We start from the raw sequence: 23797 nt of genomic DNA on the forward strand, positions 1-23797 counted from the left end.
CTTGCAGCTTTATAATTAAGGCATACGTAGTTTCCTATTTTTCTTCGTCTCATATGCCGTGTACAAATATGTGCTATATTAGTGTTTCTTTGATATATAAACCCCATTTATTGTTAACTCTTGGCATATATTAATATATCTGTTAATGTTTTTACAAGCTCTTTCCCAAGTACTTATGAGACACATTTCCTTTTACTTTGGCATTCGGTTTGCTGTGTTGCCACTACTGTGGCAGGGTGACTGATCTTTCTGATGATTTTAATATTTTTGCAATGCCGGATTTAATGACAATGTATGGAATCTAGACTACTCTGATCTCTATATATTTGATGGCATGATTTTTTCTGTTGAAGTGATCTGTTTGGTCAAGTTCCTCAACAATTTATTTTGACCTAACATCTCTTATATGCCAGTTAGGTAGTTTTATACATAGTCTACTGTGTTTGAGTTTTTTATCTTTACATGTCCGTTTGATGATTATGATTGATAAATCAAATTATTGGTTTACAGAGTGAACATGGTCCCGGATAAATAATGTTGTAAAATACTCTTCAACCTAACTATGTTAATTGTAATGTTACCCTGTTGTAAAATTTTCAGCTTGCCTATAATGTTTATCCTTTGTGAATGCTTCTACTTCAGATCAGTCATTAAGCATCAACGCGTGACTCGCCTTACGCTGGGTATTGCTTTACGAGCTGTTTTAGATGCTTTGTGGAAGCCTGCAGATTCAGAAGTTTGTTCCTTCCTAGGTTATCAGGGAATGTTATTATTGTGAATTATAGTCTGACCTTGGATTTATGACATTATGATGTTTTCATTTGGGAGTATGGCATTGGAGCAGTCTGTGGACCATCTTGAGTGGCCTTAGTACTGCCATCATATCCTATACTTTGCAGCATTTATAGAGAGGGAACTTAACAGTATTTCAGCGGCTTATACTGAACCTGATGTTGGCCATAGTGCCAATACTGATCACCGACGCGGTTATTTTGGTTTCAGATTGCAGGCCCACCATTTTCTCTGATCGGACCCGGCAGCATATTGTGTGGATTAGCAATTCCCTCTTCGATCTCACTACAACAGAGACCACCAAGTTCTCTAGATGAGAGTTGACTCCTAATTACATGAAGCCATCACAACACACCTACCCTTCCTAAGGCAAGTATTAGGGTCTTTGTCTTCTTTGATGTAGTTCACTTGATACTTTTTTCTATTTTTACCTTGTTTTTGGCTTTATTTTTGAGAGCTAATCTACTCAAACCCACAATGCAGTCACTCAGTGGTGCTTTGCTGTCAATACAATCTTCCTCGTCGGATTTACCACGGTCTTCTAGATCAACCTCAGTAAGTAAATTATGACGTTTAACTGTGCTACTTTCTCTCATTGTGCGCTTTATGGATTACATTAACATTGGGACCGGTGTTACAACTATGAGAAGAGAATTTTCTTCCTTGTTATGACTTAGTATATTACAAGTTCTATTAATAGCACATATAACTTTATCCCATTGGTTAACTAAAATCTCACACTTCTGAATTCTTTCTTCATTCCTGATTACTTTCTCATTTTCCTTTCCCCCCTTTGTTTCTTTATTATTTGTTTTAATTCAGGAGTAGTGGGGCAATGGAGGCGTTGTGATTCTGGTTCAGGCCGTCATGAACTTAAAGTTATCGGGCTCAGACAATATTTCCTCATACATGGCTGCTATCTCCCGCCTAAAATCTAAAGCTTTATCTATTGTGAGTGCACTTTCCAATTAAGATAAATTTATATATGTCTTTAAATCTTACAACTGTTGGTAAAGTTAGCACACCTTAAAAATTTTATGTGCTTGTGCTTGTACTTGTGCTTGGTGTGGTTGTGTGAACAGGCGCTTAATTCTTTAAAGTAAGTGTGATTTTTTTCGCTGCAGCTTTTGCAACTCTGTGAAGCTGAAAGTGTATCATACCTAGATGAGGTGGCTAGCAACACAACAACTCATAATATGGCAAAGTTGGACTCGAGGTATTGGTTTCTAAAATCAAAGCATCATGCAATTTCTGTCATAACTCTGAGAGAGATACATGTTCATTGCATTTATAATAAAAAAGATTTCCCAGACCCTTTAGATCTATTGTTACAATTACATAGATAATCCAGCAAGTTTTGTACTCTAAAAATGAACTGAAATAATCTTAAATGTACTGCAGAAATTTAACACATCGAGAAAATCCAAATACGACACATTTCCAACTTTTTCTTGTGATGTTTAACTACTTATTAGTAATGCCTAGTCGCAATTGGGTCTATAACAAATATTTATAGTATTTACTGTACAATAAGCATTGCAATATCTGCACTATGAGAAGATTTTGCCTTCTATACATATGTAGTTATCAAATTTTTCATTTTTCCTTACTTGGTGCTTTCATGGGCATTTGTTTTGTATAGGTTCTTCCATTGCTGGTAAAAGCTTGGTATAGATTCAAGACAGTTATATGCTCCCTCCGAGGCAAGTTACCAGACTGGAACTTAATATAAACCGCTTGGCAGATGTCGTCTCAGATGATTCAAATTTTTTGGTCATTCAAATTTTAGCTTTCTCATCATTTTATAAATTTGATCATTCTATAATTTTTCTGGGGATTGGATCTCCTTGAGGAAACCCTTTGGTTACTTTCTTGCATTTTTCTGCGCTCTCCTTAGTATTATGTGTTCAGCACCTTCGACCTCCTCTTATGAATACAGTCGGCAACATAGTTTTTGGTATCCTGATGATGAGAAAGCTGAAATTCATTGTGCTGAAGAATGACATGATTGCATCTGCTCAGCAAGTTCAGTCTGCAAAATAAGTTTCCTTCAGAAACATTCTGGCATCTGAGAAGATTAAGAAAATTAGCTTGGTTCCAGAGCATGTGTTAATGACAAAGCTCTGAAGTATTTGTTAAGATTTACCTTTTTCTTCTATGGTTTAGGGTGTTCAATACATTTGGATCTATCGCCTAGGTTAATCAATAAGATTTGTTTTGTGTGCATTTGCATCCTTCTGGTGTTATCATACATGGTTATGTATGTGTCTCAGTGAGAAAAACTCGATTGTTAAAAATTTAAATTCTATCATCTTTCATTGAATATTGCTTCCTGATAACTGCTTGGTTTCCTATGTGCAGGTACTGGCTGCAGTCATTAAGGCAGGTGTTTCTAGAGAGCATGAAATCCTGGCTGAAATATGAGATGTTTTTTCTTTCATTCGCAAAATGGAGCCCAGAAGAGTGATGGATCCGATGCTTGTCTCTCGTGTTAGGATTTTCTATATAATGTCCCTGCTTGCTCGATCACCAGAGCTACAATCAATTAAGGTGCCCTCCCTGTCATGTGTCGATCTACTAGTTGAATAGACAAATTTTTCTACTTTAGTGAAACATGAATTCTTTTAATATGATAAGGCATTGAGTGTAAAAGTGAAAATGTCTTTTGTGATGTAAGTTTTCTCCGGTTGAGCGCTTTCTTGAGAAGCCAAATAATGGACATAGTAGAAGCTCTAGCCGTGGTAGCAGCCTTGGAAGATCTCCAGTTCGTTACGATTCTAGTTCAAGGAATATGCTGGTTGGGGACCAAATTTAAGGTTCAAAGTAAATATAAAACCAGAAAAGATGTCAAAGTTGTCATCAGTAGTTCTGAAGATACGTGGAATTGATCAGGTAAATTAGTAATGTTTTCCTTCTTGATTCCATTTGTACTCATCACTAGATTTAATGTCTTTTCCATTCTAGCATGTTTATGTTATTCTTTATTTCTGTATAGATGAGTTACACCTCTAACAACTGAAGCCTGAATACGTGTTTTCCTTCTTGATTCCATTTGTACTCATCACTAGATTTAATGTCTTTTCCATTCTAGCATGTTTATGTTATTCTTTATTTCTGTATAGATGAGTTACACCTCTCTAACAACTGAAGCCTGAATACGCTACTAAATTGAAACGATTTCCTTGTAATTTCATTAGCAAAGCAACAAATCCACACACAGTGGATGGGCGGGCTGTTCTAACCTTGTCATTTCAGAAGCAAAGCAACAATCAATGATTTTTTTATTCATGGAGTGGTTTTGGTACCTCGAGATTGTTAGTTTTGTATTATTCTTTCGTACACTTTTTAAAAATATATAGCATTTCAAAGTTCAAGCCTGACCTTAAGATAAACTGCATAAACGTAAAAAGGGAAAAAATGGGAAGAATATGCCCTTAAGTTACCTCCTCCTCCTCCTCCTCCTTATCTCTTTGTTCATCGAAGAGGATTTAGCTATTATTGTGTTTCTTCAGTTGGTGATGTCTATTATGTTTTCTTTCTATTTCCATTATAAAAGCATTATCTCAGGTCTTTTGCTGATTTTTTACAATGAATAAGTGAGATCAATGATGCTCGAATAAGTGAGATCAATGATGCTGAGCAGTGTGTTTGATTCATCTCATTTACTAATATAGGAGACCTGGTGACAGCATATAGCAGGTGGAAAGCTCAAGGAAATAACCGAAGAAGCAAAAATTTATTCAATTGGAAAAAAGGCTCTTGCGGCTCTTTTTGTTCATACCCCTGCTGGCGCGCTCCAGCGTCAAATTCGAAATTGGCTTGTAGAGAACTTCGATTTCCTTTCCATTGCAGATGACATGGCTGCAGGAGCAACTGGTCAGCTGGAAATTCTCTCTACAGCAATAATGGATGGTTGGATGGCTGGACTTGGTGCTACCCAGCCTCCGACTACCGATGCTCTTGGACAGCTGTCTGAATATGCCAGATATCTTTATACTTCACAGCTGCAACATTTGTAGGTATGTTCTTACCATTTTCTTTAGATTCCCATCCTTTTGCAGCTACGGACAGATTGCCATTATCTAGTTCTTTTGTTGTATGTTTTTTTATATTGTTTATAGTAATGTGGTTTTTTATGGTTCGCATACTGATATTTACGGTTATATTGGTCCATAAGGATATTGCTGGTACTTTGGCGACTGAAGCAGCTCAAGTAGCTAAGCAAAGTTCAACTCTTGAATATTGTTGATCACAAGAGAAGAAAGGTTTGTATCATAGCGCGCTGGCTCTCTTTATCTTGGTTGCCTCACTTCTCAAATACTGAAATTCCGCAAACACTGTTTACTTGAATTAGATTTTACAACAAATGAAAAACGACGCGGAGATGTTAAATTTAGAAAGTGGTGCTGCACCTATTAGGAATCCTTCCACTGTTGTTGAAGATGCAAGGCTAGCGTCGTTAATCTCCCTCGACAGCATACTGAAGCAAGTCAAGGGTTTTCATCTTTCTCCAATTTCTCCTCTTTTAACTTTCTGACAGATGTCGTCTCAGATGCTTCAAATTTTTGGTCATTCATCGTGAAGTGTGTTTATAGTGTTTGTACTTTCTGTATGTAATTTGTGTAGTGTGTAGTGTTTATTTTATGTATGTGTAAGTGTGCGTATTTGTGTGGTGTATAGAGGTGTGCAATGTGTATTGTGTGCTATGATGTATAGTACATAGTACGTACGCAGTGTTATTCATTATTTTTATAGTGCGTCGTATGTTTATTTGAGTATGGTGTGTGTGTGTGTGTGTTTTATTTATATTGTGTTTTGTGTATTTTATTTATATCGTGTTTAATGTTTGTAGTATGTAACATGTGAGAAATTGTGTATTTTATTTGTGCATTTGTTGTATAGTGTATAAGTAGTGTATTTTGTATTAGTATTTGTAGTATGTGCAATGTGTGTATGTATTTATGTTGTGCTTGTGTTTTATGTATTTTATTTATAGTGTGTGTAATGTTTGTAGTATGTGCCGCGTATGTATTGTATGTTTTATAATATTGTGTGTATTGTTTGTTTTATATGTATGTGTTTAAAGTGTGTGTATTTATGTAGTTATGGTAGTGTATGTATCTTGTGTATAGTGTGTGTATTGTGTATTTTGTGTGGACAATTTGTATTATGTTTATTTTGTGAATTGTTTACTAGCGTGTATTTTATATATAATGTGTGTAGTATGTGCTTTATATTGTTTGTTTTATATGTATGTGTTTAAAGTGTGTGTATTTATGTAGTTATGATATTGTATCTTGTGCATAGTGTGCATTGTATATTTTGTGCAATGTGTATTTTGTCTGTTAAGTTTTTATTTTTGTGTAGTGGTGTTTAGTATGTTTATTTTGTGAATTGTGTACTAGTGTGTATTTTATATATAATGGGTGTAGCGTGTGCAGTCCATTTAATGTTTGTATATTTTATTTGTATCGTGTTTAATATTTGTAATATGTGTCACGTATGTGTATTGTGTACTTTATGCAGATTGTATGTGTATTTTGTCTATACAGTGTACTTAAAGTAATATGCCACGAGTATAAATTGTGTATTTTATGTATATATTTGTTGTGTAGCATATAAATTGTGTATTTTGCGTTAGTATCTCTAGTGTGTGCAATGTAGGTATGTATGTTTGCAATACATGTATTATGTATTTTATTTATAGTGTGTTTAATATTTGTAGTATGTACCGCATATGTATATGAGTGTAGTATGTATAGTGTGTGTTGTGTAGTGTGTATTGTGTACTTTGTGCGTACAGTGTGTGTATTTTGTCTATACAATGTGCATAAAGTGTGTTATTTTTTTATAGCGTATTTAGTATGTTTATAGTTTATGTATATTGTCTTTGTGAATTTTATTTATATTGTGTTTAATGTGTAGTATATGTGTCATGTATGTCTAAATTGTGTAATTTATGTTGTATTTTATGTATACATTTGTTGTATAGTATATAAGTAGTGTATTTTGTGTTACTATTTGTAGCGTGTATAATGTATGTATTTATTTTTACAATACATGTGTTTCGTGTACGTTTGTATATTTTACTTATAGCATGTTTAATGTTTGTAGTATGTGCCGCATATGTATATATACCGAGTGTTGGGTTTTTATAATGTTTGTATTTTCTGTATGTATCTCGTGTACAATGTGTATTGTTTGTTTAATATATATGTGTGTAAAGTGTGTATTTGTGTGGTATATATACTTTGTGTGCAATTTGTAGTGTGTGCTATGATGTGTAGTATGTATATGGTGCGCGGTGTTAGTTTTTGTATAGTGCGTAGTATGCTTATTTGAGTATAGTGTGTGTGTTTTTTATTTATATTGTGTTTGTGTATTTTATTTATAACGTGTTTAATGTTTGTAGTACGTACCACGTGTGTATTAGTTGTGTATTTTATTTGTGCATTTGTTGTAGTATGTATAAATAGTTTATTTTGTATTAGTATCTGTAGTGTGTGCACAATGTGTGTATGTATTTATGTTGTGCATGTGTTTTGCATATTTTATTTATAGTGTGTGTAATATTCGTAGTATGTGTCGAGTATGTATAGTATGTTTTGTAATATTTGTATTTAGTTTTTTGTGTACAGTGTGTATTGTTTGTTTTATATTTATGTGTTTAAAGTGTGTGCATGTATCTTGTGTATAGTGTGTGTAGTGTGTATTTTGTGTTGTCTGTGTGTATTTTGTCTATTGTTTATACTTTTTATTTTTGTGTAGTGGTGTTTCGTATGTTTATTTTGTGAATTGTGTATTAGTGTGTATTTTGTATATAATGTGTGTAGTATGTGCGATCTATTTAATGTTTTTATATTTTATTTATATTTGTTTATGTATGTTATTTATATTGTGTTTGCGTATTTTATTTATATTGTGTTTTTTTATTTTATTTATATTGTGTTTAATATTTGTAATATGTGCCACGTATGTATAAATTGTGTATTTTATGTGTATATTTTTTGTATAGTATATAAATTGTATATTTTGTGTTAGTATTCGTAGTGTGTGCAATGTAGGTATGTATGTTTGCAGTACATGTGTAGTATATTTTATATATAGTGTGTTTAATATTTGTAGTGTGTAACACGTATGTATAGTGAGTGTAGTGCGTATAATGTGTGTGGTGCAATGTGTGTATTGTGTACTTTGTGCGGACAGTGTGTACACTTTGTATATAATGTGAGTGGTATGTGCAATAAGTGTTTAAGTATTTTATTTATATTGTGTTTGTGTATTTTATTTGTATTGTGTTTTATATTAGAAGTATGTTTCAAGTATGTATAAATGGTGTATTTTATGTATGTTTGCAATACATGTGTCGTATTTTTTATTTATAGTGTGTTTAATATTTGTGGTATGTACCGCTTATGTTATAAGGGTAGTTTGTATAGAGTGTGGTGCACTGCGTGTATTATGTACTTTGTGCAGGCAGTGTGTGTATTTTGTCTATACAATGTGCGTAAAGTGTGTTAATTTTTGTAGCATTTTAGTGTGTGTAGTATGTGCAATCCATTTAGTGTTTGTGTATTTTCTTTATATCGTGTTTAATATTTATATTATGTGCCACGTATGTATAAATTGTGTATTTTATGTGTATATTTGTTGTATAGTATAGAAGGTGTATTTTAGTATCTGTAGTGTGCACAATGTAGGTATATATGTTACAGTATATGTGTAGTGTATTCTATTTATAGTGTGTTTAATATTTGTGGTATGTACCGCGTATGTATACTAGTATAGTGTGTGTGGTGCACCACTGTGTGTATTGTGTACTTTATGCAGATTGTGTGTGTATTTTGTCTATACATTGTACTTAAAGTGTTTTATTTTTGTGTTGTGACTTTATACGTGTATTTTGTGTATAATGTGTGTAGTATTGGCAATTCATTTAGAGTTTGTGTATTTTATTTATGTTGTGTTTAATATTTGTAGATGTGCCACGTGTGTATAAATTGTGTGTATTTTGTCTATACAATGTGCGTAAAGTGTGTTATTTTTGTGTAGCGTTTTGTGTATAAAGTGTGTAGTATGTGCATTAGATTTAATGTTTGTGTATTTTATTTATATCATGTTTGTATATTTTATTTCGTCTTTAGTATGTGTATTTTGTGTATAATGTGTGAAGTATGTGCAATCCATTTAGTGTTTGTGTATTTTATTTATGTTATGTTTAATATTTGTAGATATGCCACATGTGTATAAATTGTGTATTTTATGTGTATATTTGTTGTGTAGTATATGGTGCGCGGTGTTAGTTTTTGTATAGTGCGTAGTATGCTTATTTGAGTATAGTGTGTGTGTTTTTTATTTATATTGTGTTTGTGTATTTTATTTATAACGTGTTTAATGTTTGTAGTACGTACCACGTGTGTATTAGTTGTGTATTTTATTTGTGCATTTGTTGTAGTATGTATAAATAGTTTATTTTGTATTAGTATCTGTAGTGTGTGCACAATGTGTGTATGTATTTATGTTGTGCATGTGTTTTGCATATTTTATTTATAGTGTGTGTAATATTCGTAGTATGTGTCGAGTATGTATAGTATGTTTTGTAATATTTGTATTTAGTTTTTTGTGTACAGTGTGTATTGTTTGTTTTATATTTATGTGTTTAAAGTGTGTGCATGTATCTTGTGTATAGTGTGTGTAGTGTGTATTTTGTGTTGTCTGTGTGTATTTTGTCTATTGTTTATACTTTTTATTTTTGTGTAGTGGTGTTTCGTATGTTTATTTTGTGAATTGTGTATTAGTGTGTATTTTGTATATAATGTGTGTAGTATGTGCGATCTATTTAATGTTTTTATATTTTATTTATATTTGTTTATGTATGTTATTTATATTGTGTTTGCGTATTTTATTTATATTGTGTTTTTTTATTTTATTTATATTGTGTTTAATATTTGTAATATGTGCCACGTATGTATAAATTGTGTATTTTATGTGTATATTTTTTGTATAGTATATAAATTGTATATTTTGTGTTAGTATTCGTAGTGTGTGCAATGTAGGTATGTATGTTTGCAGTACATGTGTAGTATATTTTATATATAGTGTGTTTAATATTTGTAGTGTGTAACACGTATGTATAGTGAGTGTAGTGCGTATAATGTGTGTGGTGCAATGTGTGTATTGTGTACTTTGTGCGGACAGTGTGTACACTTTGTATATAATGTGAGTGGTATGTGCAATAAGTGTTTAAGTATTTTATTTATATTGTGTTTGTGTATTTTATTTGTATTGTGTTTTATATTAGAAGTATGTTTCAAGTATGTATAAATGGTGTATTTTATGTATGTTTGCAATACATGTGTCGTATTTTTTATTTATAGTGTGTTTAATATTTGTGGTATGTACCGCTTATGTTATAAGGGTAGTTTGTATAGAGTGTGGTGCACTGCGTGTATTATGTACTTTGTGCAGGCAGTGTGTGTATTTTGTCTATACAATGTGCGTAAAGTGTGTTAATTTTTGTAGCATTTTAGTGTGTGTAGTATGTGCAATCCATTTAGTGTTTGTGTATTTTCTTTATATCGTGTTTAATATTTATATTATGTGCCACGTATGTATAAATTGTGTATTTTATGTGTATATTTGTTGTATAGTATAGAAGGTGTATTTTAGTATCTGTAGTGTGCACAATGTAGGTATATATGTTTACAGTATATGTGTAGTGTATTCTATTTATAGTGTGTTTAATATTTGTGGTATGTACCGCGTATGTATACTAGTATAGTGTGTGTGGTGCACCACTGTGTGTATTGTGTACTTTATGCAGATTGTGTGTGTATTTTGTCTATACATTGTACTTAAAGTGTTTTATTTTTGTGTTGTGACTTTATACGTGTATTTTGTGTATAATGTGTGTAGTATTGGCAATTCATTTAGAGTTTGTGTATTTTATTTATGTTGTGTTTAATATTTGTAGATGTGCCACGTGTGTATAAATTGTGTGTATTTTGTCTATACAATGTGCGTAAAGTGTGTTATTTTTGTGTAGCGTTTTGTGTATAAAGTGTGTAGTATGTGCATTAGATTTAATGTTTGTGTATTTTATTTATATCATGTTTGTATATTTTATTTCGTCTTTAGTATGTATTTTGTGTATAATGTGTGAAGTATGTGCAATCCATTTAGTGTTTGTGTATTTTATTTATGTTGTGTTTAATATTTGTAGATATGCCACTTGTGTATAAATTGTGTATTTTATGTGTATATTTGTTGTGTAGTATATAAATTGTGTATTTTGCGTTAGTATCTCTAGTGTGTGCAGTGTAGGTATGTATGTTTGCAATACATGTTTTGTGTATTTTATTTATAGTGTGTTTAATATTTGTGGTATGTACCGCATATGTATATGAGTGTAGTATGTATAGTGTGTGTTGTGTACTTTGTGCGTACAGTGTGTGTATTTTGTCTATACAATGTGCGTAAAGTGTGTTATTTTTTTTATAGCGTATTTCGTATGTTTATAGTATATTTTATTTATGTTGTCTTTGTGAATTTTATTTATATTGTGTTTAATGTGTATAGTATATGTGCCACGTATGTCTAAATTGTGTATTTTATGTTGTATTTTATGTATACATTTGTTGTATAGTATATAAGTAGTGTATTTTGTGTTACTATTTGTAGCGTGTGTAATGTATGTATGTATTTTTACAATTCATGCGTTTCGTGTACGTTTGTATATTTTACTTATAGCATGTTTAATGTTTGTAGTATGTGCCGCATATGTATATATACCGAGTGTTGGGTTTTTATAATGTTTGTATTTTCTGTGTGTATCTCGTGTACAATGTGTACTGTTTGTCTAATATATATGTGTGTAAAGTCCGTGTATTTGTGTGGTGTATATACTTTGTGTGCAATTTGTAGTGTGTGATGTATATATACAAAACACACACTGCCCGCACAAATTACACAATACACTCAGAGTATTATTTCGACAATCAACAACTCAAAATGAATATTATCTCAACAATACTTGAAATCGAAAGAAACAACATTCAGCGGATGCATTCGAGAGAAGAATAATATTATGTTTGAAGACATAATATATTCAGAATCTTTTATTTACTATCTTCTTCACTTTCATGCTCAAAATAACACACTTTACGCACATTGTATAGACACACACTGCCCGCACAAAGTACACAATACACAGTGGTACACCACACACACTATACACACCACTTTCAGTATACATACGCGGTACATACCACAAATATTAAACACGCTATAAATAAAAAACCCGAAACATGTATTGCAGACGTGCCTACCTTCATTGCACACACTTCATATACTAACACAAAATATATTATTTATATACTATACAACAAGTATACATATAAAATACACAATTTATACACACGTGGCACATGTACATTAATTAATTAAATCCAAGAAAATCATGTACAAAATTTAATATTGTCTAGGGCCTTTTGGATTTGATAGGCAGCGGGGATTGAATGCGAGAACTTACCTACAATAGAATGGCCGAGAGACGAGGCCAACCTTTGGATTTCTGACCTGGAGAAGTAGATGGATGGCACTCCGTTTGACATGGAAGCAAAGCCGATATTTTGGATGTTCTCCGGGACAAAGACTTGCGGGCCTTCAACAGCCGATGGCACCCGCACCATGTCCGCCATGGATTTTGGCTTGGTGGGGTTCCTCACACCCAGCTCGGTATTGCCTCCTAAGGGGTTGTTTATCGGATTACCTTTCGATTTAGCCCCATCGTTTGTGTCGGTTTGCGGTCCTTCACACGGGTCCCTCTCGTCCATGATTTAATCGGTAGGACGCGGCGTTTCCATTTCCATCTCGGTCGGCGTCTGGTCCGTCGCTTGCGAGTCCGAGGCCGAAGGCGCGGGCGTGTCTCGAGGGGGGTTGCGGATTGTCTTGGTCTTCGGCCATCCCGTTCTCTCTAGTGCCGAGCCGGTTTCAAATGATGCTCGGATTTTCTGGGTCCTTCCCATTTCGAGAGGTGGGAAATCTTCAAGGGATGGGCCATTCTCAATGAGAGGCACGCATGATTCAATATCTTTGTCTCTCCGATCTGGAAGAGGGTTGGCCTTCGTCGTGTAAACTGTGGCCGGTGGGGATCCGGCGAGGAGGGGCTGCGCCGCCGTCGCATCAAGCATCTCCGCCGCGGCCAGGTCTATGATTTGGAGGATATCACTCTTTTTTGTCTCCATTTGCTGCATCGGTAGAGATGAACAAGGCTCCACATGTGACTTCCGGTTTTGGTAAGGGACAAAAGCACTTTCCGAAAGGTGATTTGTTCCCATGCCCATTTCGGGCAAGTTGACTATTTCACTCTCCAATGTAATTTTTGGCACACATGCTACGGCCAAATCCTCTTGGGATACGCTTAGGGATCCGACATCATCTCCTCCAACGGTCGTCTCGCTCATGACAGGTCCATGGTCGGAGGGTGGCACCACCGCCGCTGCCGGTGCATTTCCGTGAACCACCACCTCTATTCGGGCTCCATCCTCGGACGTAGGGGCTTTAGGATGGGTTCCTAGGCCTAGTGCTTCCTTGCTATCGGTGGAGCCAGCCGGCAATAGAGTTACCTTGCATTTAGGGCTATCAAGGGTGGAGCTCGGGCCAAAGGTCTCGGCCTCGGAGGTCTCATCTCCTCCAAAATCGAGCTTCTTCCTAAGTTGTTTGTCCTCCGGGAGTGGGGAGGGTACGGACCTTTTCCGACCATGACCTTTGGTGAGGGGTGCCGGCGTGCTCTTCCTAGCCATCATCCTATGCTTCTTGCTTTGCATTTTCACTTCTTTGGCCGAGATCTTCGGTGTTGGGTCATCGCTTGAGTGAAAAACCATAAGTTGGTCCGGGATAGACCTAGCCTCCTCGGGGTGCGGAGGGGCCGGGGTGGGTTCGGGGGGGGGGGGGGGGGGGTCCGGCATGGCCGTTCGAGGGTATGACCGCAACGCCGTACAAAGGTAGGGAGTCGGCGGGGTTGAGGGCGGGTGGTGTGACGACCGGCGTGGAAAAGGTCTCGACGATTATGCGGGTGGGGATGTGAGGTGTGGTGGTCGGCGTGAGAAGAGTCACGGCGGGTCGTGGGTGTGTATGGATGGACAAAATCAAGTGGGGGGGGGGGGGGAATTGCTAGAGAGAAGGGAGAACGTCTCTCTCTAGATTTGTGGCGGCTCTTCTTTTTCCATCCACCACCTCTGTTGCGACCCTTCTGCCCGTTTTTGTCTCTAGGAATATGCGGCCCGTTCTTATCTCTAGATAAGAGATCCACATCCTCCCCGACCCCATTGTGTGAATCTTCATGATGCTCACTTGCATCATGGTTCTCTCCTCACTGGCAGCTGGCTCTAGTGTCTGAACAGTGCTACCCTTGTCAGGCTCTAACTCCCTCCATACTTTTTTCTTCTGCCCCGGATTGTTCGGTTTTTCAGAAGCTTGACTCGCAATCCATATCTCCAATCTTTTTCATTGTTCAAAGTGATCACAGCTTTCTCAGCAGCCTCCATAGTATTGTACTCCACAAGAGCATGCAACTTTTTGCTGATCAGTTTCTCCGCAATGGTACACTTTTTTGGATCAATTACATCATGTGGGTCACGAATGGTAATATTCTTTATGATTCCAGCTTCACCAAACAGTCGATTGAGGTTGTCCAATGAATGATCCTCGGGTAGATACTCCACTAGTACAATGCATACCATTGGATCCTTGATTTCAGCATATGGAAGAGGATGAAGTCGCTTCACCATTTTCCCATTAGAGCTGACAACAAGAAAAGTAGATTCCTTCAGTGCAGCCACAATCCACGATGTGTCTTTTGTTAGCTTCTTCATTTTCCTAAATGAGGCAACAACTCCAATAGGAACAAACCCTTCCACATTCCTTGTAACGTATTTTAGCATAAACTTATCATTTGGCAGATTTTCATCACTGAAGTAAAACTCCACCTGCTTTTTTTTAATCAAACACCTTCACGGTGGAGGGTTCGTGGGTCCCTCATCCCTATATTGCATAAATGATAAAGGATACATAATTAGGATTAAGAGACAACCGATCACCCTAACTATGCCTAGAAGGTCAAAAAACATGTACAAATTTCTAGAGCAATTACACCATAAGAGTAGATAAGGGACATGCCGATGGTAGCACGACACCTACGTACTCTTCGGTGTTCGATGACGACGAAATCGGCAGAGTCCTTCCTTGGGATCCTTTCCTACTCACGCTCTCCATCCTGTTCCCAGACCCGAATATTGGGGATCCCCATTTGCTCCATTCGAATGATGTCCTTGAGGCCTCTCGGTACATAAACAAAATACACAACACATGTAATGCAAACATACCTACATTGAACACACTAGAGATACTAACACAAAATACACAATGTATATACTATACAACAAATATACTCATAAAAATACACAATTTATACATATATGGCACATCTACAAATATTAAACACAATATAAATAAAATACACAAACATGATATAAATAAAATACACAAACACTAAATGGATTGCACATACTACACACATTATACACAAAATACTCATACTAAAGACGCTACACAAAAATAACACACTTTACGCACATTGTATTGACACAATACACACACTGCCCGCACAAAGTACACAATGCATGTCACGACCGCCCTTACTAAGGATAGTGAAGACGGGGAAAACGTGACAAGGGGAGGGACTAAGGAGCGGGGAAGAAAAGGGGGACGCAATGACATCTTAAACAAAGCTTCAAAAGAAAAGTTTTAATCGATTAAACAATTAAGCAGCAGGTTAATATCTCAAGCTAATTAATATCATAAAGTAGTGTAGAGCAAAACGAAAGGCTTTATCAAGAATGATTCGAAACAAGGCAGCGGAATAAAGGTGTCTAGAGAGTCATAGGGAGACGCCTATGTATGAAGATACGATGCATCCGGAATTTCTTAAAGCTCGACTCAACATCCGCCGCAACATCACCGCTCAACCTGCAATTTTTTTTTAAAAAGAAATGCAGGAGTACCTAATATACTCAGTGGGCACACGCCAAAATATTTGATAAAAGTTATGTCATCTATACCAAGTAAACTCGAGTTTTAACATTTTAGAAAGAATATCATCGAGTATCACAACATTTTTGTAGACTGGTCTGTCAAAACAATCTCCCCACTTTCTCCACTATCAATCAATCACATCCTCTTACCATAGTGCGAGGAAAGTGTGGCCACACTATTCGCCCACGAGACCGGCCGACTAGCAAGGACGGCTCCCGATCCCACCTGTGTACAGCCTGATAGGGTTTGCCCCAACTCAGACGCGAATTCGTTTCACACATAGCCCTATAGCCTAACGGAGCAAGCTCAAACGAACTAGGCATCATGCAAAAATCTCAACATCTAACAATCACAGCCCTATAGCCTAACGGAGCAAGCTCAAACGAACAAGGCATCAGGCAACAATCTCAACATCAAAAACAATCATGGCATGACATAACACTTTAAACCACCCTTATAGCTCCGCAATCATATTTTTGAAATGTAAAAGAGTTTTAGTAAGGAAAGCCCACAATAAAACTTTAGTTAGAAAGCCCACCTCGATTTCTTACAAACACGGTTCACAACTTTATTGAAATCCTTGCTCTTCGTACCCACGTACGCACAACAACCCTTATCAATATCATAACCACATAATACAACACAATCAGTTTTCTATCAACACATTACCCATGCGTGCCCTATCGTTCCTTTCATCGTTTTCTTAGATTGCCCATCCCCTAACGTTCACCAACATAAGAAAACACACCATAGTATACCCCAACGTATAACACATAACCACGCCATAAGATACGTTCCTTAATCACACATGCAACATGTAATTCATTTAAACTTGACAACACGTATTATTTTAACATGACAGAAATCTGGCAGAACTGCGCAGTCATTTTGTAAAAATCATTAAAAATCCATCCGACCTCCGTTGGGGCTGAAATTACAACAACACAGTAGACACATCAAACATCATCCAATTAAAACTTCACATCAAAATCACATCTTTAGGTTGGTAAAATAAAAAAAATGAAACTCACTGGACGAGAATACAATTTCTGACAAAACTGCGCAGTGAACTTTAAAAATTCATTAAAAATTCATCTTTGGTCAAAAGAGGCTGAGATTTATACACAACACAGAAGACGTCTCAAATGTTACTCAGTTAAACATTCGTGCCAAAATTAGATTGCTTGGTCGGTCAAACACACGTCGGAATCTACTGTCCGAACACCACAATTTTCATGCATCACAAATTCGAATTAGGGTTTATCTATTCATTCGTCCAAACACATATATTCATGCTTCCAACACATAATCATGCTTCAAAAAGATCTCACAACCATGTTCTCATATATTCACATATCATTCACCAACGAATCATCCACAAACTCACATACACACATACATACACGCACATACACATACTTTCTCATGTAAACATCCTTCCCAACCGATTAATTTTTAGATCTACGATTTCTACACTCACTAAATGCATGAGGGGATCAAGAAACATGGATTCAATGGTAAGAAGGAGACAGATGAATCAAAGTATACCCTTCTCTTGAAAAACAATCGGTAGGAATGGCGAATGATGCGATTTTTCGATGAATCTTGAATTTTCAACTCCACAATGATGCAAGAACAAGGAATTGGTGAAGGATTGGTGGAGAAGGAGAGGAAGAGAGGGAAAAACGTGTGGGAGGAGAGGGAGGAAAAGAGGTGTGTATTATGAAGATTAGGGTTAGGGCTTTTTTTTTTATAGAAAGAATCAAATCCTAGTTAAAATAAGATATGGAGAGATTTGACAAGATATGGAAAGATTTAATTGGATTTTAATTCAAGGAAAGAGATAAACAAGATACGAATTAAATCTACAAAAATAATTCCTTCTCCTAATTAATAGGAGATTTCAAAAATCTCAAGGGATGGCCAAGAAGTCGAAAATCATGTAGAATAGCATAGGGATAATTTGGTTTGGATTTAATTTGGATAAATATCCCAAAGCAATTAAATAAATCCAAGAAAAAAGTATTATTTCCAATAAATAGGAGGGCCAAAAATTTCAAATAAAATGGCTAGAATGATTATGCATGATCCCATTTAATTTAATTCACACATTGGAAGCTTAATCACATTAACTCACGTAACCCACAACCACTAATTTCACCTAATTAACTCAAACACATAGAGACTCAATTTCCACAAAAGAAATTCTTATTCAACATCCACATTAATAGAAATAAAATAAGCAATCAAATATAAAAAAAAGTCACAAATTTCCGGGGTGCTACATCCTTCCCCCCTTAACAGAAATTTCGTCCCGAAATTTGGTCGTTTCACAAAAACAAATCGGGGTACTTCTCTTTCATCTTATCTTGTAACTCCCACGTGGCTTCCTATGTTCGCATGCTTATGTCGTAGTACTTTCACACATAACACATACTTATGACATCATGTAATTCATGCTCATGTTCCAACATAATAGTATCATCACATTAGCATATTAACACATAACTTCCATACACATGCATACTCTTGCCAATACACCTGTAACGCCCCACTTTTTGAACCCTAATTTTCGAACCCTAAGACGATTGCATTTATTTCTTGTAATGTCGTGAATTAAATGACGAATTGTTTTGTGATTTCTTTGGTGACCTAATTTTCATTCGTCGTTATGATTTCGGGTTGACGGAGTCAACTTCATTGAATTGATGACATGGCTATTTGAATATTTGATGCGGGGTGAAATATATTACGGTGAATTATTTTTTTTTCTAAGGGTGAGTGAGATTAAATAGGATCATCAATAATTATCTTGGCCATTTTATTTAGAATCTTCTACCACTATTAAATATTGGAGAGGAATTCTATTTTCTTGGATTTAATTATTTGTTTGGGATAATTATTCAAATTAAATCCAAAGTTCAATTACCTTATTTCTTCATGAGAAAAATAGATCCCTATGCTTATTCCTAGGGAGATTTTGAAATTTTCCTAATTATTGGAGGAGGAAATTATTTATTTTTATCCCTTATCTATTTCTTTCCATGAGTGAATTGAAATATTCTAGCAAATCTTGCATTACCTTATTCAATTAAAGATTTGAAATTTATTCCTTGTGGGAGGAACTTAATACACGCCTATTTCCCTATATCTTGGGAGGATTATTATTAATTTTTCTGCTCCGTATTATTTTATTCTACTCCGTGAAATACCAAATTAAATCATAGGCTAATTAAATAACCTATAATTTTCGAAATCCTCCTTATTCCTCCCCAAGAATCACGTTAATTCCCCCCATCAAATTTCCTCCAAATCTTCATGTAATTAATTAGGATTTTATTTCAATTCTTTACATATGAGGTAGAGAAAACCCTAAACCTACAACTACACGCCCCCCCCCCCCCCACCCCCCCACATCCCACACGCCACTTTCTCCTCTCCACTCCTCTTCCACTTGTTCTTCTATTCCACTCAAGACCTCTTCATTTTTGCCAAGAATTTGTTGAAGAATCAAGATTCATACTTTGTTTCTACCGATCGTTTCAATCAAGAAAGGTACAATTGAACTTCTTTTCCTCATCCTCTCCATTCAAAAATTGATTTTGATTCCCTCATGCATAATGAGTGTAGGATCGTAGGTCTAAGAAATTAATCGGGCGGGATTGATGATTTCATGAGAAAAGATATGTTTATGCGTTATGGTTGTATATGATTTATCTTGTGGATGATTTATGTTGAATGCTATGTGAATATGTGAGAACACAATTGTGAGATCTTGCTGAAGCATGAATATATGTGTTGGGATGAATATTTGGTAAACCCTAATTCGAAATTGTGAAGCCTGAAATCTGTAGTGTTCGGACAGTAGATTCAGACGCGTGTTTGACTGACCAAACGAACTCCTTTTTGTTCGATTCTTTTTTCTGAGTAAACTTTAAGGCGTCTTCGGTGTTGTGTGAATATTTCAACCTATTTGGACAAAAGATGAAAATTTAGTGAATTATTGAAATCGACTGCGCAGTTCTGCCAAAAATTGTTTTCTCGACCAGTGGGTTTCGTTTTTATTTGACCAACCTAAAAAGGTTATTTTCATGTGAAATTTTAACTGGATGGTATTTTATATGTTTACTGCATTGTGGTAAAATGTTAGCCCCAACGGAGGTTGGATGAAATTCTTAATGATTTTTACAAAACGCTTGCGCTGTGCTGCCAGTTCCTACCACGATCAAATGATCTTGACGATTAAGTTTTGAATGATATACATGATGCATATGTGTTAAGAAACCAATTCGATGATGTAGTGATGTTTTCCCCGTCTTCATTATCCTTAGTAACGGCGGTCATGACAAAGTGGCATCAGAGCTTCGTTCTTTCGCTCTGGTCTGAGAGTCTTCTTTCAGATTAAGTCTAGATTAGTACCCCTAGACTAAAAGTGTCACGAAGGCTCAACACCCGAGGCATCACACTCAACCACAAGAAAGTGAGGTATGTTTTAAGTTATTGAAAGAATATGGAATTGATGATGATATGATAAGGGTGTTGTCACGGCCGCCCTTCTAGGGTATAATAAATGCGGCGATCGCGACTTAAACGAACTTAAATGCAACAAGGAAAAATAGGCTAGGGTTTCATCAAAGAGGTTTGACCAAAGTATTTAATGAACAATTAAGTATAAGAGAAGGGGACGCTTTAACAATGAAATCCAATGAAGAAGGACTATCATACTTTAGGTAAAAAAAGGCATGGCTTAAAATAATTCAAAACGTAACGTGTTTCAACATTCAAAATGAGAATAAAAAATATCAGTATCAACTTAACGACAAAACAATCACGTTTTAGCGGAAGCATCCAAGAGAAGAGTGAAGTCATGTATGAAGACACGACGACACTCGGAGTTTCAAGACAATAGCATTTTTTTAATTGATTTGCTCAACACCGCCAACCGCTCGTCGCCGCTAAACCTGCACATAGGGACAACACATGCAGGGCTGAGTACTATAAAGATACTCAGTGTGCTCTTGCCGAAAACATTTTCAATAAAAGTATTATTTATCATGCCGTACATAAGTAACTATCGGGGTTTAGCTTTAGAAAGGCCCGAGGCACTCAAAATCATTTCTCATAGTAAAGGTCGACTGGTCAGTCATTTTCCCATAGACGTTAGCCATATCTGCTCATACATGACAAGGAATGCGGCCGCAAACCAGGTCACTAGACCGGCCAGCCCGTACGCTAGCACACGGTCTACCATAGGTGTAGACTAGTCAAAGTAGGGTTTGCGGCCCTACGAGGACCCAAATTCGATTTAAATAATAATGGCATAAAGCCATATCAGATAGGCACATTAAAATCAAACAAGGCATGATAAACACAGTTTCATATCCCATCGATAAAACATTTAGGACATCGTCCTTATTTAAAAGAAAGTTGTGCATTGATACATGCTATGGTGTGTTTCCTCATGTTGACAAAATGAATCGATGGGAAAAGGGGAAAAGTTGGGGACATGCATGATTTTGAGTCGGTATTTGGGACTGATTGTGATACTCATAATTCAAAGGTGATAACTCGCGCTCTCAGCGTGATAGCAAGGGAAATGAGATACTTGAAATCTAAGCAGTCGAGGTGGGCTTTCTTTTAAATAAGGACGATGTCCTAAATGTTTTATCGATGGGATATGAAACTGTGTTTATCATGCCTTGTTTGATTTTAATGTGCCTATCTGATATGGCTTTATGCCATTATTATTTAAATCGAATTCGGGTCCTCGTAGGGCCGCAAACCCTACTTTGACTAGTCTACACCTATGGTAGACCGTGTGCTAGCGTACGGGCTGGCCGGTCTAGTGACCTGGTTTGCGGCCGCATTCCTTGTCATGTATGAGCAGATATGGCTAACGTCTATGGGAAAATGACTGATCAGTCGACCTTTACTATGAGAAATGATTTTGAGTGCCTCGGGCCTTTCTAAAGCTAAACCCCGATAGTTACTTATGTACGGCATGATAAATAATACTTTTATTGAAAATGTTTTCGGCAAGAGCCCACTGAGTATCTTTATAGTACTCAGCCCTGCATGTGTTTTCCCTATGTGCAGGTTTAGCGGCGACGAGCGGTTGGCGGTGTTGAGCAAATCAATTAAAAAAATGCTATTGTCTTGAAACTCCGAGTGTCGTCGTGTCTTCATACATGACTTCACTCTTCTCTTGGATGCTTCCGCTAAAACGTGATTGTTTTGTCGTTAAGTTGATACTGATATGTTTGATTCTCATTTTGAATGTTGAAACACGTTACGTTTTGAATTATTTTAAGCCATGCCTTTTTTACCTAAAGTATGATAGTCCCTCTTCATTGGATTTCATTGTTAAAGCGTCCCCTTCTCTTATACTTAATTGTTCATTAAATACTTTGGTCAAACCTCTTTGATGAAACCCTAGCCTATTTTTCCTTGTTGCATTTAAGTTCATTTAAGTCGCGATCGCCGCATTTATTATACCCTAGAAGGGCGGCCGTGACAACACCCTTATCATATCATCATCAATTCCATATTCTTTCAATAACTTAAAACATACCTCACTTTCTTGTGGTTGAGCGTGATGCCTCGGGTGTTGAGCCTTCGTGACACTTTTAGTCTAGGGGTACTAATCTAGACTTAATCTGAAAGAAGACTCTCAGACCAGAGCGAAAGAACGAAGCTCTGATGCCACTTTGTCATGACCGCCGTTACTAAGGATAATGAAGACGGGGAAAACGTGACATGGGGAGGGACTAAGGAGCGGGGAAGAAAAGGGGGACGCAATGAAAGACAACATCTTAAACAAAGCTTCAAAAGAAAAGTTTTAATTGTTTAAACAATTAAGCAGTGGGTTAATATCTCAAGGTAATTAATGTCATAAAGTAGTGTAGAGAAAAATGAAAGACTTTCGAAACAAGGCATCGGAATAAAGGTGTCTAGAGAGTCATAGGGAGACGCCTATGTATGAAAACACGACGCATCCGGAATTTCTTAAGGCTCGACTCAACATCCGCCGCAACATCAACGCTCAACCTGCAAATTTTTTTAAAAAGAAATGCAGGGCTGAGTACTTAATATACTCAGTGGGCACATGCCAAAATATTTGATAAATGTTATGTCATCCATACCATAGTGAACTCGAGTTTTAACATTTTAGAAAAGAATATCATCGAGTATCACAAAACATTTTCGTAGACTGGTAGTCAAAACAATCTCCCCACTTTCTCCACTATCAATCAATCACATCCTCTTACCATAGTGCGACGAAAGTGTGGCCACAATATTCACCCACGAGACCGGCCGACTAGCAAGGACGGCTCCCGATCCCACCTGTGTACACAGCCTGATAGCGTTTGCAGCCCTACTCATGCCCGAATTCATTTCACACATAGCCCTATAGCCTAACAGAGCAAGCTCAAACGAACTAGGCATCAGACAACAATCTCAACATCAAACAATCACAGTCCTATAGCCTAACAGAGCAAGCTCAAACGAACTAGGCATCAGCCAACAATCTCAACATCAAAAACAATCATGGCATGACATAACACTTTAAACCACCCTTATAGCTCCACAATCATATTTTTGAAATGTAAAAGAGTTTTAGTAAGGAAAGCCCACAATAAAATTTTAGTTAGAAAGTCCACCTCGATTGCTTACAAACACGGTTCACAATTTTATTGAAATCCTTGCTCTTCGTACCCACGTACGCACAACAACCCTTATCAACATCATAACCACATAATACAACACAATCAGTTTTCTATCAACACATTACTCATGCATGCCCTATCGTTCCTTTCATCGTTTTCTTAGATTGCCCATTCCCAAACGTTCACCAACATAAGGAAACACACCATAGTATACCCCAACGTTTAACACATAACCACGCCATAAG

General features: G+C 36.3%; 1 protein-coding gene and 2 long non-coding RNA genes across 4 annotated transcripts; 2 read left to right on the forward strand and 1 right to left on the reverse strand.

Moving 5' to 3' along the window:
* Positions 1–1273: 1273 nt before the first annotated feature.
* Positions 1274–2496, forward strand: LOC121774779. Its single transcript, XR_006045012.1, has 4 exons — positions 1274–1347; positions 1615–1743; positions 1917–2008; positions 2435–2496. It is a non-coding gene; the product is annotated as an uncharacterized LOC121774779 (long non-coding RNA).
* Positions 2497–3159: 663 nt separating this feature from the next.
* Positions 3160–5546, forward strand: LOC121774773. 2 transcript variants are annotated; one of them, XR_006045002.1, is made up of 5 exons: positions 3160–3342; positions 3470–3684; positions 4467–4811; positions 4970–5057; positions 5147–5546. It is a non-coding gene; the product is annotated as an uncharacterized LOC121774773 (long non-coding RNA). The 2 variants fall into 2 exon arrangements; XR_006045003.1 differs by having other exon boundaries at positions 4482–4811.
* An 8667-nt stretch (positions 5547–14213) lies between these two features.
* Positions 14214–14666, reverse strand: LOC121774364 (la-related protein 6A-like). Its single transcript, XM_042171253.1, has one exon. It carries the CDS (start codon positions 14664–14666, stop codon positions 14214–14216), a length of 453 nt encoding a protein of 150 aa, XP_042027187.1.
* Positions 14667–23797: the final 9131 nt, after the last annotated feature.

The sequence above is a fragment of the Salvia splendens genome, chromosome 17 (assembly GCF_004379255.2).
Source record: "Salvia splendens isolate huo1 chromosome 17, SspV2, whole genome shotgun sequence".
NCBI lineage: Eukaryota > Viridiplantae > Streptophyta > Magnoliopsida > Lamiales > Lamiaceae > Salvia > Salvia splendens.